Source organism: Pieris napi, chromosome 19, assembly GCF_905475465.1.
Source record: "Pieris napi chromosome 19, ilPieNapi1.2, whole genome shotgun sequence".
In the NCBI taxonomy this organism is placed as follows: Eukaryota; Metazoa; Arthropoda; class Insecta; order Lepidoptera; family Pieridae; genus Pieris; species Pieris napi.
Window position 1 is genome coordinate 2298677 of NC_062252.1, and position 16814 is coordinate 2315490.

General features: G+C 34.5%; 2 protein-coding genes and 1 non-coding gene across 3 annotated transcripts; 2 read left to right on the forward strand and 1 right to left on the reverse strand.

Annotated features, from left to right (window-relative positions):
• Positions 1–26: 26 nt before the first annotated feature.
• LOC125059453 (heat shock protein 68-like) lies at positions 27–2165 on the forward strand. Its single transcript, XM_047663883.1, has one exon. It carries the CDS (start codon positions 186–188, stop codon positions 2067–2069), a length of 1884 nt encoding a protein of 627 aa, XP_047519839.1. The 5' UTR covers positions 27–185; the 3' UTR covers positions 2070–2165.
• A 1249-nt stretch (positions 2166–3414) lies between these two features.
• Positions 3415–3533, reverse strand: LOC125059456. Its single transcript, XR_007118665.1, has one exon. It is a non-coding gene; the product is annotated as a 5S ribosomal RNA (ribosomal RNA).
• A 2363-nt stretch (positions 3534–5896) lies between these two features.
• LOC125059172 (facilitated trehalose transporter Tret1-like) lies at positions 5897–16792 on the forward strand. The gene is made up of 3 exons (XM_047663461.1): positions 5897–6077; positions 14213–14348; positions 15367–16792. Exons 1-3 carry the CDS (start codon positions 6024–6026, stop codon positions 16692–16694), a joined length of 1518 nt encoding a protein of 505 aa, XP_047519417.1. The 5' UTR covers positions 5897–6023; the 3' UTR covers positions 16695–16792.
• The last annotated feature ends 22 nt before the right edge of the window (positions 16793–16814 follow it).

Genomic DNA, 16814 nt, shown 5'->3' on the forward strand with positions numbered 1-16814 from the left:
ACGGTGATTTGTTTTCATATATAAGCTGAAACAGCGCGCGGGAAGTCAGACTAATTCGAAATACGAGAGAGTGAACAAGTGATATTCAGTGAGAATCGAGGCATATTATACTATCTTGCGAATATTTTCCTGTGAAGTTTGTTGAAGTATTATATATTCAGTGATATTGTTTATCAGAAGACACAATGCCAGCTATTGGAATTGATCTTGGTACAACCTACTCTTGCGTTGGTGTTTGGCAACATGGAAATGTGGAGATCATCGCAAATGACCAGGGCAACCGAACAACACCATCGTACGTCGCATTTACGGACACGGAGCGTCTGATCGGCGATGCTGCTAAGAACCAAGTAGCTTTAAACCCTAGCAACACAGTGTTCGATGCGAAAAGGCTGATCGGCCGTAAATTCGACGATCCCAAAATTCAACAGGACATGAAACATTGGCCTTTTAAAGTTATCAATGACTGCGGTAAGCCTAAGATCCAGGTTGAATTCAAAGGCGAAACAAAACGATTTGCCCCAGAAGAAGTCAGCAGCATGGTTTTGGTGAAAATGAAGGAGACAGCTGAGGCCTACCTTGGATCATCAGTGCGAGATGCCGTCGTCACAGTGCCCGCCTATTTCAATGATTCACAGCGTCAGGCGACCAAGGATGCTGGGGTTATTGCTGGAATAAATGTTTTACGTATCATAAACGAGCCCACCGCCGCTGCTCTGGCATATGGCCTAGACAAAAATCTAAAGGGCGAACGAAATGTCCTTATTTTCGATCTTGGTGGCGGCACATTTGACGTTTCCATTTTGACGATCGACGAGGGTTCGCTTTTTGAAGTGAAGGCCACGGCCGGAGACACACACCTTGGAGGTGAAGACTTTGACAACAGGCTCGTTAACCACCTAGCGGAGGAGTTCCAACGAAAATACAAGAAAGATTTGCGCACGAACCCACGCGCATTGCGACGCCTCCGCACCGCCGCAGAGCGGGCCAAGCGCACTTTATCATCAAGCACCGAGGCCACGGTTGAAATCGACGCGCTATACGAAGGTATTGATTTCTACACTCGCGTATCTCGGGCTCGGTTCGAAGAATTAAACGCTGATCTATTCCGGGGCACCCTCGAACCAGTGGAAAAAGCATTGAAAGATGCTAAGATGGATAAGAGCCAAATACATGACGTGGTTCTCGTCGGAGGGTCCACTCGTATTCCTAAGGTACAATCCCTGCTACAAAACTTCTTCTGTGGTAAGAAACTTAACCTTTCCATCAACCCCGACGAGGCTGTAGCATATGGAGCGGCTGTCCAGGCAGCTATTTTGAGCGGCGAAACTCACTCTAAGATCCAGGATGTGTTATTGGTAGATGTAGCGCCGCTGTCACTTGGCATAGAAACTGCTGGAGGAGTCATGGCCAAGATAATTGAACGTAACTGCAAAATCCCGTGCAAGCAATCGCAGACATTCACCACCTATTCTGACAACCAGCCTGCTGTAACTATCCAAGTGTATGAAGGTGAACGAGCAATGACAAAAGACAACAATCTCCTTGGTACTTTCGATCTGACAGGCATACCACCTGCACCGCGGGGCGTGCCTAAAATCGACGTCACGTTCGACATGGACGCCAACGGTATTCTCAATGTCTCGGCAAAGGAAAACAGTACTGGTCGTAGTAAAAATATCGTGATAAAGAATGACAAGGGACGTTTGTCACAGGCTGAAATTGACAGAATGTTGGCAGAGGCTGAACGATACAAGGAAGAGGATGATAAGCAGAGGGAGAGGGTGGCCGCTCGTAACCAACTGGAGACATATGTCTTCAGCGTGCGACAGGCGCTAGATGATGCCGGAGCGAAGTTACCAGACCAAGACAAAGATTCTGCACGATCACAATGCGACGAAGCGATAAAGTGGTTAGAGAACAACACTTTGGCTGAGAAGGAGGAATACGAGCATAAGTTGAAAGAGCTCCAGAGAGTTTGCTCACCCATTATGAGTAAGCTACATGGTGCTGGTGGTGCCGCCCCTGGAAGCCAATCAAATGGACCCACCGTAGAGGAAGTGGATTAAACCTAGTATTAAGAACTAATATAATTATTTTTTAAGACTGATTAATTTATTTGACTGCAGTGTAAAAACATATGTTTTAATAAACATTATTTAATTCATATGATTTGGTTTTTATTTGCTCTAAAAGGACATTCTTCTATATAATCATATTTATTCAGGAAAAGACAAATTGATTGAAATAATATAGGTTTGCTATATATAACTAATAAGCTGTTTAACATTTATTTTGTTTGTTTGATTAGTGTTTTGTAATCGTTACTAATTTTATAGATACTAAATTTTAAAAAGGAAACGTACAACAAGAAATATCTAATATCTATTCTTTCTCGAATCGAAGTTATTAAACTTTAGCTGTATAACATTTAGTTCATCATATTTTAAAGATTTATATTTTCCCGCGGGGAGTACTTAAGCTATTAGTCACTAGATGGAGCTTTGGGAAAAAAAATTACAAAATATAAAATATTATAATTATTTCATATTTTTTATAACGAAATATGGCTAACATAATATTTATTTATTATATAGTTTAGTTTTAAAAAATAAGTTTGTTACAATTAATTAATTTTCACGTTTATTTATATTATCCAATGGCCGCGAGATGGCGCGATGCCAAAACATTTATTATCCACTTAAAATATAGCTAGAAACAGTCTCATTGCCAACAGGAATAAGCGCCGAAACCTATGAACCTATGTGCCACTCTTTTTACGATCCTATATTTTATTAATTTAATTTTGACCAAAATAAAATATGCTCTCCAGTTTTATATAATTAAAATTTTTTAAATACTTTATTTATGATGTTATATCTGTGTACTTAGATATCAAGAATAAACCTTTTTTTCCTATACTAATTTAACTATTACGTATGCTGTAAGAATATAAACATAGTAAAATTATATTACATATTTTCACTCTTCTCGCTTTTCTGTGTGCGAAATCGTAAATAGTTTCGTGTATGTCTATATGCATATCTATTGTTGCTATATTTGTTAGTTTTTTCTGGCTCATTATTGATACAGATGATTTTTTAAAGTTTTAATTAATACTGGAACCTCTTTCCCCGAATTCCCAAGGTTTAAAATCGGCAGAATTTTTCTAATTCCGTCTGTAAAAACCAACATAGGAAGTCAGGCTCCTCTCTTTCGAATTCTTCGCATTTAACAGAATAAACACTACTTCCTTGACATATTCGGTAGTGGGCTGATAAATTAAAAAAAAAAACTTTAGAGGTGTCAAGGGACACCCGGATGGAACGAAATTCCTTTCGATTAATTTATATGTTAATTGGTATCATAACAGTATGATAGATTTTCTCGACAACAATTTTACGACGAAAAAAAAGCCAACATCACGAGGTGTTCCCAGGCGGTCACCCATCCAAGTACTGACCTCGCCCGACGTTGCTTAACTTCGGTGATCGGACGAGAACCGGTGTATTCAACGTGGTATGGACGTTGGCGATAGCTAAATTGAAAATGTAAAATATAACAACTATAGCAAAAAGTGTCGTTACAACTTTTGGTCTTAATTTATTCCGTCTAGCCCCCTTTCGCAACGCCCGATAACTTCGTTCCAACAAGACTAATTTAGTTAAGTGATTCCAAAAATAATTTTTATTTCTTATCCCTACAAAAAAAAAGCCAACATCACGAGGTGTTCTCAGGCGGTCACCCATCCAAGTACTGACCTCGCCCGACGTTGCTTAACTTCGATGATCGGACGAGAACCGGTGTATTACAATATATTAGCAAATAGCAAAAAAGTGTCGTGACAAGTTTTCGTAAGAATTTTTTCCGTCTAGCCCCCTTTCACAACGCGCGATAAGCAACTTCGTTCTAACAAAACCTAACCCGCAAATCTATTCTATTCTATTACATCCTTTTTAGGTCTGGGCCTCAGAATTATGTACTTGCTATAAATCCTTTTTAGGTCTGGTCCTCAGATTTATGTACCTGCTTTACATCCTTTTTAGGTCTGGTCCTCAGATTTATGTACCTGCTTTTCATCCTTTTTAGCTCTGGACCTCAGATTTATGTACTTGCTTTACATCCTTTTTAGGTCTGGGCCTCAGATTTCTGTATCTACTTCATGATCATTTGTCAATCTAATAGGCTAGTAACCTCTTGTGCCTGATACACGCCGTCGACTTTTTTGGGTCTAAAGCGGTTTCCTCACGATGTTTTCCTTTACCGTTCGAGCAAATATTAAATGCGCGCATAGAAAGAAAGTCCATTGGTGCACAGCCGGGGATCGAACCTACGACCCTAGGAATGAGAGTCACACTGAAGCCTTGTGGCCAACACTGCTCACACAAGTCATCGGCGTTAATATCAAATGAATCATTTGCAAAACGTTTTTTAACGATGACAGCAACTTATTAATCGACTTTGATATTGGTAATTATGTAGTTTAAGTAATAAAATTAAACACGTCATTTCCATCATTCAATAAATATAATTTTATTTACAATCAAGTATACAGTATTTATAATTTTCTTAACCTACAAAGTAATAATAAAAATTATTAATAAGCAAATCAAAACAAATTTTAAAAGTTTAGTACCTTTAACGCTGGCAGCATTTCCTCCCTGCCCTGCGATTCTGTAACTCACTTTTCGAACTCAAGCTTTCGAGCTTTGAAATCAGTCGTGAAGCAGTCGATGCCAAAACCGCTGTGTGAGTTTGAAAAGTGAGTTACAGAATCGCAGGGCTGTATTGCAACACTTATTCGTTGAGCCAGGAAAGTGCCAGCAAAATAAATAAATAACAAAATATGTATAACTAAAACAATAATAATAAATAATGATAATATAAATAAGTGTTAATATTAATTAATTGTAACAAACTTATTCTTAAAACTAAAGCATAAAATATTATGTAAGCCATATTTCGTTATAAAAAATATGAAATATAATATTTTATAATTTTCATTTTATTTCATCCAAGGATAATTAATGTTTATTACTTAATTACTTTCGGCAACAAAGCTTGGTCCAATATATATTTGTATAATTCTTGCACAATACTTAATCCGGTCGATTGAGCTCGGCAGCGTCGTTTAATATTAAATTTAAACTATTAGCTAGCACACGGTACAAAGCGTGAGGATTTAGATTTAACAATCTCTTTTGATTGATTTGATTATCATAGAACTTGTTTTTTTCCTGCTATAAATAGTTTTCTTGAGGATGAGCTTGACCTCCCCACATATTTTTATTGATTTATAACATATTATTTTGCACTTTAATTGCTAATTATATAGGAAATTTATTTCTTTTAATATTGCTACGCAGTTTTAGTTGTAATGAAATGACAGACCGAGCTTCACATACAGCATGCTTCTGGGACCTTAATTACATTTATATTATTATAATTTGAATTGTTAATTTGTGACCCTAACTGTTGCGACACTTTTTCTGTCATATTTTTTAATTTATTTTTATTATAACCGCAATGCAGGGCATATTTAGAGGCAACCCAAATTATTTTAAGTCGAGTTTATACAATCATTAATTTATTGTGAAACCAATTAGATTATTTTAGTATTTAACAATCATATAAAAATATATCAAAAGAAAAGTTTTGTGCTAGTGTTTACTAGTCGGAATTTCAAACATTATTTTTCCTCGGCCTCGGGGCTGTAATGTGTAATGAAGTTATTTTATAGATTGTTTAGTTTTTTACAAAACTGTACAATACCAATTATATGACATCTATCCAATGTAACTTTTGAATATCATTCGGCTAAACACCATCTTTCGAGCGCAGTTGTAGCAAAGAAATCGTTTGTTTCTGAAACGGCGGACGTATTATAACAGTTTTATATGTAGATTAACCACACAAACATGCTCAATCTAATCATAAAATCATACACTTAAAAGATAATAACGATTAAAGTGGCCTTTTCGAAGGCAGACGCATGTGTGCAGTTAAATTAATAATGTTAAAAAATGAATACGGATAAAGCGAACAATGAAAATGGTTATAAACCATTTGTGAGACAGGTATGTTTTAATTAAAACTTTTGTGGTTAAGAAATTTAATAATAAATTTATTTTGGAATTAAGATTTTCTAAATGTTTTCTACGAGCCAAGGCTGTACGTTTTGGTCAATCAGGCTTTCTTAGTTTTAAAAGCGTGGCGATTTCCTAAATCGTTGTCTCTCTTCAACTGTTACATTGCATTATTCATTACATAGCAATTAACATTTCATTATTTCGCTTATATTCTACTGTTGTACGCGAGTGGTTTATATAAAGAAAAATAAAACCCTTTATTATTTAAAGCCCCGATGTCCCAGGAACTGTTGTTGGGTCAGAAGTTATGCGAAATGTATATTTGTTCCTGGTTAAAGAAATAATCTAATTCATTTATTATTAATTTCGGAATTTGGATTTTTCGAAGGTACAAATACATGTATATTAACGAATTTTACATGTATTGTTGGCTCAGATTGAATATGGAATTACACAAAATGTATATTTGTTCGTGGTTAAAGAAATAATTTAATAATCTAATTCATTAATTATTAATTTCGGAATTTGGATTTTTTGAAGGTACAAATACATGTATATTAACGAATTTTACATGTATTGTTGGCTCAGATTAAATTACGCAAAATGTATATTTGTTCGTGGTTAAATAAATAATTTAATAATCTAATTCATGAATTATTAATTTCGGAATTTGGATTTTTTAAAGGTACAAATACATATATTAACGAATTTTACATGTATTGTTGGCTCACATTGAATTATGCAAATGTATATTTGTTTGGCTAATTTAACCCCCTTTATCATAAGATTCTTTATAAGCCAAATTAACATTTATAAGACAATTTTTAAAGCCTTTTACATTTTAATACTTTCAGTTTAAATACACAACCATGCACTTCAGTATTTAGTTTATTAAACTGAGAATAGACAAAACGAAGTAACCATAGATGATAGAGCAGACATTGCAGTTGTTTAATTTTTGTAAGGTGAAATAATTTTGTCCAAAGATGTTAATGATTTTTTTAAATACCTAACTACGTAGTCTTGTAGGGCTCAGTACACATAAATTAATATATTAAAGATTGTTATGTGCTATTAAAAAAACATTACTTTCACGAGGAAAGCCTAGGCTAGTACTACATAACTATTGAATAATTTATGACGCCTTCATGTCTCAGTGATAAAACAAAAACCTCGCAAATTGCTTCAAAGCGCTTTCGCGAAGCACCATTTATCTAAGCCACGAAATTTAATGCCCGAACAACTTATTTAAGGAAAAATACGGCTATGAAGTCCATTTATTTTGATTGGTGAACTTAAAGGTCTGTGTATTAAATACTTTTGGAAAGAATTTATTATGTCTATTATTTGCGTGAAACATTATAATTAATATTAATTTGATAACGTAATAATATATTTTAATAATGTGATGATGGAGTTATAAAATAATATAAGAATTTGACGACTCATTGGTCTAGTGGTTAGTACCCCTGACTGCGAATCCATGGGTCCCGGGTTCGATTCCCGGCTGAGACGAACATCGATGTGATGAGCATTTGGCGTTGTGCTTAGGTCTTGGGTGTTTAAATATGTATTTATATGTCTATCTATCTATAATATGTATGTATATCCGTTGCCTAGTACCCATAAAACAAGCTTCACCAGCTTAGCATGGGACAAGGTCAATTGGTGTGAATTGTCTTTAAAAAAAATTGACTATAATGATATGACTCATAATGTAATTGTAACTTTAATTCCTTTTAAGACAAGTTTGCACAACTGTGTGGGAGAATATGTGAATAGATTGTACTACACTAACATTTTTGTAACATTCTTGCAAATAAATAATAATAAAAACCATTAATTGTTAGACGACTAAGTCGTCTTTTCGAAAATTAATGATCCATTATTATGTACTTTCTTCCGGGAGCAGAGAAATAGAAAAATTGAATTGTAAAACTGTTAATCGAAAAGAAATCTATTGAATTTTTTTATCTGTAATAAATTAACATTCTGACATTGTTTATGACATATGATAGTATATTGATAAGTAGTGTAACAGTAGCGAACATTTGCGGATTTTTTTTTGAATTTCAGAATCTACTTTGCCTAATGCTTTCAGCGTGCTCTGGGATCGTAGGTTCGATCTCCAGCTGTGACACAATGGACTTTCTATGTCCCCATTTATCTCTTACGGTGTAGGAAAACATCGTGAGGCCAAAAAAACAAAAAAGGCGACGGTGTGTGTCAGGCAGAGAAGGTCGATCACCTAATTGCCTCAGAAATGATCACGGAATAGATACAGAAATTTGAGATCCAGACCTAAAAGGCTGTAGCGCCATTGGTATATACATTTATCGGTTGTTTGGTGTTTCGTAAAACTGTTCACAAATAAATATGAATGGATCGTTTAATTTGTAATTATTTATTAAATATTTACTCCCCAATTTAACAAGAATTAGGATGTATTAGGCGCAATAGCCTTAGGAGTATGACATACGTATCGTATGTACATACAGAACATCGCTATCAAAGGAAAAACTGTTTGGTGAACGTTTCTGAATGGGAATTTTAATTATTTTTTTGTTCGTACTTTTACCGCAATTTCTAATGAAAAAATCTTCGTTGGAATAAAAAAAAAAAGCAATTTAAAAGTAAATTTTCTTGATCTCTTGGACTTGGGGGCTTTCCTCCCAAATTTAGGAGGAATCAAGATGTCCAAGGGTTTGTTAGGGAGTCAAGAAATTTCTTTTTTTACTTAAAAAAACGCACGATTCTATAAACCGAAGCAATAAGCTTAACCAAATATAAACTCCAAGCGTTGCTATAACTGAAATATCAAAACATAGTGTACAACAAACTCTTTTGCGGGTTTTAATCGATATTAAGGGTTTTTGTAGATGGTCCCATTTCACATTGGGTCTCTATATCAACCCCAATTTTCGGAAACAATCTTTAAATTCAAGTATGATGTATAGTAAGTACTTTCTTTTTATGTCGTTCGAAAATTGACACCCGGATGCACGTTTTATTTCGACTATGACACAAAAACTAATAGACCACAAGCCCATGAACAAAAAATACCTGTGAAATGACCCAACGTGAATTATGCTTAGAAGGCTGTTACTATATCTGAAAATAGCTCTGAGCACTATGCCGTCATTTCTGAGCGGTACATGTGAGTACGTGAGTGAATGGACTTTCGCAGGTACAATGGGGGAATTTCGACTAATTATTAATGTACGGCTTTGTTATAAGTGTATAGATGATTAAAAATAAATGTCGAAAAACCTAGTGCCGTACAAAAGTGATGGTGCCGGAAGTCGGTGCAAATTTTTAATTCGACGACAGTTGCAGAAGCAATATAGGTCATTTATTACTGTACGGCATTTGTGTGATTCCTTTTGGACACATATACAGATACTTTACCCGTAAACGCCGTACATATTCCCAGCGGAGCGGTCGAAAGCCAAGGGTCGCAACATATGTCTGATTAGCATATAGGTGATGATGATATGAAACAACATAAAATTAAATGATCTTGAGAGTACTTCACAAATAGATAACATTTTCCAGCATGCCGTACATTTTTTGTGGAACACATAGGTGTATGGGGTAAATTACTTTCCTCAGAAAAGAGTCATTTTCCGGTGACTTTTATCTGTACGGCAATAACACAGGTTATTAATACTTTAGACAATCTTCAATAAAAGATAAATGCCGTACACTTTCGATAGTCCGCTACCACCGCCTACCAATACAGGGCGTCCCAAAGTTATGGGAAATGAAGGGAAAGTACCTTATATATCGTAGATAGGGTATTTTTCTAAAATAAGACTTTATGTTATTTTTAAAAGTTATTAATTCTGCATTCAAAGTTTTTTTTAAAATTACTTGCCTCGTCTGGGAATCGAACCGACTTAAATGTAAAAAAAACACCCCTACTTTTATGATGCCAATCGAAAGAATGGCCAAAAACTAATAACTCTTCTTAAGTAACATAGTATTTTAAAAGAAAGGAACAGCGTGAATATATCTTTATAATCAAATTAAAAACATTATCTATCGTATTCGGCCTAAAAAAATCCCCTACGAGTGTGTTACTTTAGAAAAGTTATTAGGTTTTGGCCATTCTTTCGATTGGCATCATAAAAGTAGGGGTGTTTTTTTTTTTTAATTTAAGCCGGTTCGATTTCCAGACGAGGCAAGTAGTTTTTAAAAAATCTTTGAATGCAGAATTACTAACTTTTATAAATAACATAAAGTCTTCTTTTAGTAAAATACCCTATCTGCGATATTTAAGGCACTTTCCCTTCATGTCTCATAACTTTGGGACGCCCTGTATTATATTTTTATTTTTGTTAAAAATATTTTTCCTTTACCTCTCTCTGCTGGTACGATAAGGCTGTAAATATACTTTACAGCCTTATGGTAGTATACTCAGATATGTACAGTTATTAATGACCTTAAGGGACACCTCAAACGTCGTCGAAGTTTTTATCAGTTGTAAAGAATAATCTGGAGTAAAATGTACGGCATCTGGTTTTTTTTGTTTATTTATATTTGTTACATATAAAATAACAATAATCTTTGAAAATATTACTCCCCATTTTACTCTAGGAGCATTTGAAAAGTCATCTAAATTTCGGAAATTTCATATATTTTTCATCATAATATTTTTATTTGTTACCATTTATAATGAACGGCTATAATGTACAACGGTAATATTTAGTAACATTATGTAAAAAACAAGTTGCCGTACATTATTCTCTGATCTTACAGCAGTAAGAACTTGGTAAATCCTGAAATTTCGATAAATATTTAATTACACAAATATTAACTATAATATTTGGACGGCATAATTATAAAACATTATTGTCCGTGTTAAATAATATTTTGAACATGTTGCCGTACATTTTACAATGACCTTAGGGTATATGGGTGTAGGGGTAGGGTTCCGACCCTTGGCTTTCGACCGCTCCGCTGGAAATATGTACGGCGTTTACGGGTAAAGTATCTGTATATGTGTCCAAAAGGAATCACACAAATGCCGTACAGTAATAAATGACCTATATTGCTTCTGCAACTGTCATCGAATTAAAAATTTGCACCGACTTCCGGCACCATCACTTTTGTACGGCACTAGGTTTTTCGACATTTATTTTTAATCATCTATACACTTATAACAAAGCCGTACATTAATAATTAGTCGAAATTCCCCCATTGTACCTGCGAAAGTCCATTCACTCACGTACTCACATGTACCGCTCAGAAATGACGGCATAGTGCTCAGAGCTATTTTCAGATATAGTAACAGCCTTCTAATCGTAATTCACGTTGGGTCATTTCACATGTATTTTTTGTTCATGGGCTTGTGGTCTATAACAGTTGCTAGGTGATTTCAAAAGATATGCACACATAATTGTTATCAATTAATCTATGACGCATTTTGTTACGCGAAATTGATATTTTCATACATTATGAAGGCCACACGTTTTACATTTATCAATTACCAAAGATATGTACTTCAAAATAATTCTTGGGTAATTAAAACATATGTAAACAAAAGCAGAGTAAGCGGAAAATAAGAAACGGCTCAAATATGAGTCTTTCCTCTAACTTTGATTTTGTTCCCTTTAGAGTAGAGACTCTTGGGCCGTGGGGTTCGTGGCGCTAATTAAAGATTTAAGTTGGGCCCTAGTATATAGTACTGGTGACTCCAGAGCTGGTGCTTTCCTCGCTCAACGAATAAGTATCGCAATTAGCGAGGAAATACTGGCATTAAAGGTAGACTGCCACAGAAAAAATAATTTTGTCTTAGTTTTCTATTTATCCATTTTTAATTATTATTATTACTATATAGGTTATTATTATTAAGCCTTTATTGCTGACACCCAGTATAAATATATGAATTATGAACACTTGTTAAAGTTACATAACTTAAATAATCTAATCTACATTAGATGTGCCAGCTTTGGTGAGTTCGGGTTATCTAAACAAATTATATTCTTAGAACCCTAGAGTTAACTTTTTCTTACTTCAAAACCTGTCTCCAGCCCTTTTATTATAACTTAATTTTTCTTAATAGTTTTTCGTAGTTAAAACAACAGGTATTTCAAATTAGGGTAAGAGTTGTTCAAGATGAGATTAACGTACTTTAGAGTGTGCCGTAATCTCGGGGTTTCAATATCGAAGTGTATAGATAATACATTTATTTACCTTTAAATTATCTGACAATCGACCATGATCGGTAATTACAAGAGATACCTATCAAGGATTTCTGGATGGTCAAATATTATTATTAAAATCGTCAAAAAGGTTTTTTTTTTATAATATGCACCCGGGAATGACAACTATATACGCCGAAACCGTAACTGTACGACAAATTCAATTTAAACGCTTTTTCTTGTATATGTTTGAGTTGTAATATAATGTTCAAAATTGTTGTTATGTTATTAAAATTTATTAAAATAAATGTTATTAAAATTTATCTAAGATTATTTCTAATAGCGTAAAAAATTATATTCCGACACATTTGTCGGTGATTTGTTCTGGAAATAGAACCAAGGTAGCTTTGACTGTATGTCTAAATTGGCTTAAACGTTTTATTTTAGAGATCTATATAATAGCACGAGATCCGGCTGCAAGATTAGTGCGCTCATCGGTTATATGCTTAAAACCAAATTTTTTTATTATTAGGAAAATGTATTTCTACCAAAATTTGGCCGCTAGTATTTTTAATTAAATTACTTTGAATTGATTTTTGGGAAAACATTTCGTTTACTTGTTATTTAAATAAAATATCGTCTACATTTACATAAAGATTTAAAAAAATCACGGGTGCCGTTGCCCATCTGGCCGCACTTCTTCGAAGCCAGGTGTAAACAGTAAACAGGTACGATTTCTATACATTTATAACGTATTATGTAATTATATATCAAATTGAGGCTATTTTTTTTCTATTTATTATCGTATATCGGTGCCTAGATAAATCTGGCCGCAAATAAGGGTTACCTGCTGTTAAAGATGATAAATATTTAAGGTACAGTATAAGAGAGTTAACGCATAACATCATTTGTCAGAAGATAGCGAATGCCGTCTGTGCGACGCTTTTAAGCCATTGTGCATGCGTCTAATGTAGGCCATACACACTATGGTCTACCGGAGAGGTCCACCTGTGCAGGTATGCCTGCGCAGGTAGACCGGAATGTGTGTGGGAATAGACCTGTGCAGGTTTTTGCGCAGGCGACCGGCGCAAGATCGAAAATCGATTCTTTCGAGTGACACCGTAAAGTGTACCTGTGCGTGTGTGCGTGTACTCCGGTCGCCTGCGCAGGTTGTTAAGATAGTAATCGGCAATGTATCTACATTTATTACTTTTGTTTTAAGTTTCACATGTTTCAGGAATAATTTTTCCAAGTGCCTGAGGCGAAATAATTGTTGAAAAATTTAGGTCCTCATAACTTCTGCCAGTTGCGAGAAATCTCAATGTAACTGTAAATCTTTCGTGCGCAGATATACTATTTCTCATAACTGTGTCTTCTTTTTTTATTATAGGAGTAACCATCAATGCTTAAACCACTTTCTTCGCTTGTTTTTCGTATCATTTTTCTTCAAAATTAAAGCAAGACCTAGCAACGCCAGCGTGTCATCGTCCACATTCGATGCCATCGCAAAGAGAACTGAAGACCGCTCCGATACACCGGAATGTCCCCATACACGCTACCATTGTTCGGTTGACCTGCGCAGGCATACCTGCACAGATTACCTCTCCGGTAGACCGTAGTGTGTAAAGCCTACATAATATTAGTGTTTTCAAACTGAATAGATGCGGCATTTTTATTCTATTATAAAAACCAAGCACCACGTTAGGGTCTTGGCTTTGGCCTAGGATTATTATAAGATATATTTCGTGATATTTAGTTTTTTTAACAGGCAAGTAGGTGATTCTACACTATTTCTAGAATACCCACACTATAACTAGAATTAGATTCTATTCTATATAAGTCATGCCGGTTTCCTCAAAACCATTTACCGTAGACTAGTATTAATTGGGCATATAAAGTAAAAGTCCATTGGTTCGAAACAATGACTTTAGGAATGAAAGTCACACGATGACTTCAAAATATATTTTTAATTTCCAGTGTTTCCTGACCGCAAGCGTGGCGTTGAACATCGTCGCTCATGGCTGCGTGATTGGCTTCCCAGCGATCCTCATACCAGCTCTACGACTTCCTGATTCAGAAATAAAAGCTACTGCTAGCCAGGAGTCATGGATAGGTATAGACTATTATAGACTATATTGACTAAAATGACTCCTTTTCCAGTCTTTGATTATTTAATTGTAATTATGTATTTGCTTGCAATCAAAAACTATTTTTAATAATGCCAAAGAAGTATAACTTCTTACGCGCGTACATAAGTATTTTTATACTTATGGTATCGCGGACTTTTAATATGTCTATGTCTTGTAAAATATTCTATAGCCTATGTGCATTGGCAAACAAACAATCGAATTCAAGGCAAACCCAACTATTTCAAATTCCTCGGTCTAATACAAACTATTTACGTAACTCAGTCATGTATCGTATACCCTAAATTATAACACAAATTACCAGCAAATATAAATTTTTAATATAACTAAGAAGTCCTTAAAAATATTATAATTATGTTATTCTTTGATATTGAATTTATTATAATGTTCAATGCATCTTATTATTTATGAAAAGTTTTTTTTTGTATAAGTAGGTAATAATTGTTGTGTGTTTTATGTTTGCATGTGTAATCCGTTTTTGGCTTGTGTGTATAATGTAATTATTTAGATATTGTACATATAATAAGTAGCTGTAGGAATACTGATAAGCAAATAAATAAATATTGCCTCTGTTTAATATTAGTATAGACTAAAACGAAAATAAATTTTAAGCCATTTATTGGCATGTATTTTTTTAAATAGAAATAAATATAAAATTTTCTATTATATGTGAACATAGTACCTAATGTTTCGGTGGCAGTCATTTTTAAGAAAGCGATAAGTAGTCACAGATTTTCTGTATCTTTTAACATTTTTTAAGTTCCAAAGTAATATTTGGGAAACTGGATACAACGTTTTAATTAACCTTATCACTTTCCAAAGAAACGTGTAATAAAATCTCGAAACAATAGCCTGGACTGTTTTACTCATAAGTCTGTAAACATATTTCATTGCTGTAATCTTTACAGCAAAGATAATGCTTTAATATCAATGTATGTCTGTCTGATTATATCAATGTCATTGTTAATCATTATTTACTTTCAGCTTCCATTGTTGGATTCGCGTTGATCATGGGAAACTTCATCATTACACCCCTTATGGATGGCGTGGGTCGAAAAAAATCTCACTTACTAACAATTCTACCAATCTTTGCCGGCTGGTTTAGTCTACTAATGGCAGAGAGCGTCACCTGGCTCATATTAGCCAGGTTTCTTCAGGGAGTAGCTATGGGAATGCTGGGACCTCTGGGGTCAATCATAATAGCTGAAATGACAGACCCAAAAAATCGAGGAGCCTTCCTTACATCCGTCTCCCTATCATTGACTATTGGAGTTCTGTTTTCTCATTCTTTGGGGGCGTTTTTTAGCTGGCAACAAAGCAGTTTAATATGCTCATTTATAACCTTCACTAGTTTGATACTTATCATCTATAATCCTGAATCACCATCCTGGTTGATTTCTAAAGGAAGATATCAAGAAGGTGAAGAAATTTTCTTTTGGTTGAGAGGCAGAACACCTGACCAAGAAACGGAGTTTGAAAACATGATAACTGCTCAGAAATCGTTACGAAAATCGAGTATTCTTGGGCAGGACGTGTCGTTCAGTGTACGCTTGAGAAGATTTTGTACTTATGTAAATCGGACATTTAGAAAACCTGAATTTTATAAGCCTATAATAATCATGTTTGTTTTATACACAATGTTCCAATTCGCTGGAATTAACGTGATAAGTTCTTATGCTACTGATATAATAAGGCAAGTAGTTGGACCTGATGCGAACGCAAAAGTCCTTATGGTCGTATTGGATATAGAAAGATTAATCTGCAATCTAGGAGCTGTGTTTCTTATGAAGACAATGAAGAGACGTACATTACTGTTTAGCAGTACTGCTGTATGCATTTTTTCATATTTAGGAAAGAGTTACTACGTTTATGCAAGAGAGAATAATTCATTACCGTTCACAAGCCAATGGATCCCAATTACTTTAATAGGTTTATATATGTTTTCTTTGACTGTAGGTATATCCTCTATACCGTTTACCATATCAGGGGAAATATTTCCTTTAGAATATCGAGCATTTGGCGGCGGTATAAGTGTACTGGCGTTATCATTTAATTTCTTTGTTGCTGTTAAATCTTTCCCAGTTTTAACATCAGCAGTTGGTTTATCTATTACGTATCTCATGTATACAGGTGTGATTATTGTATGCCTCTCTGTTTTATACTTTATGTTACCTGAGACAAAAGACAGGACTTTGCAGGAAATAGAAGATAGTTTTAGAGGCATGTCGGCAGCAGATAGGAAGTGTGCTGAACCTTTGAATGGTACATATGACAATGAAATGCGAAGATGCAGTTCCCATACTCTATTTTAAGCAGTAATGTAAACTAATGATTGTGATTTTTACGATTAAGGTCAACAAAGATATCATTATGTAAATCTCAATGTTATCAAATAAATATTGTTATTCTACTTGATTATTTATTATTTTATC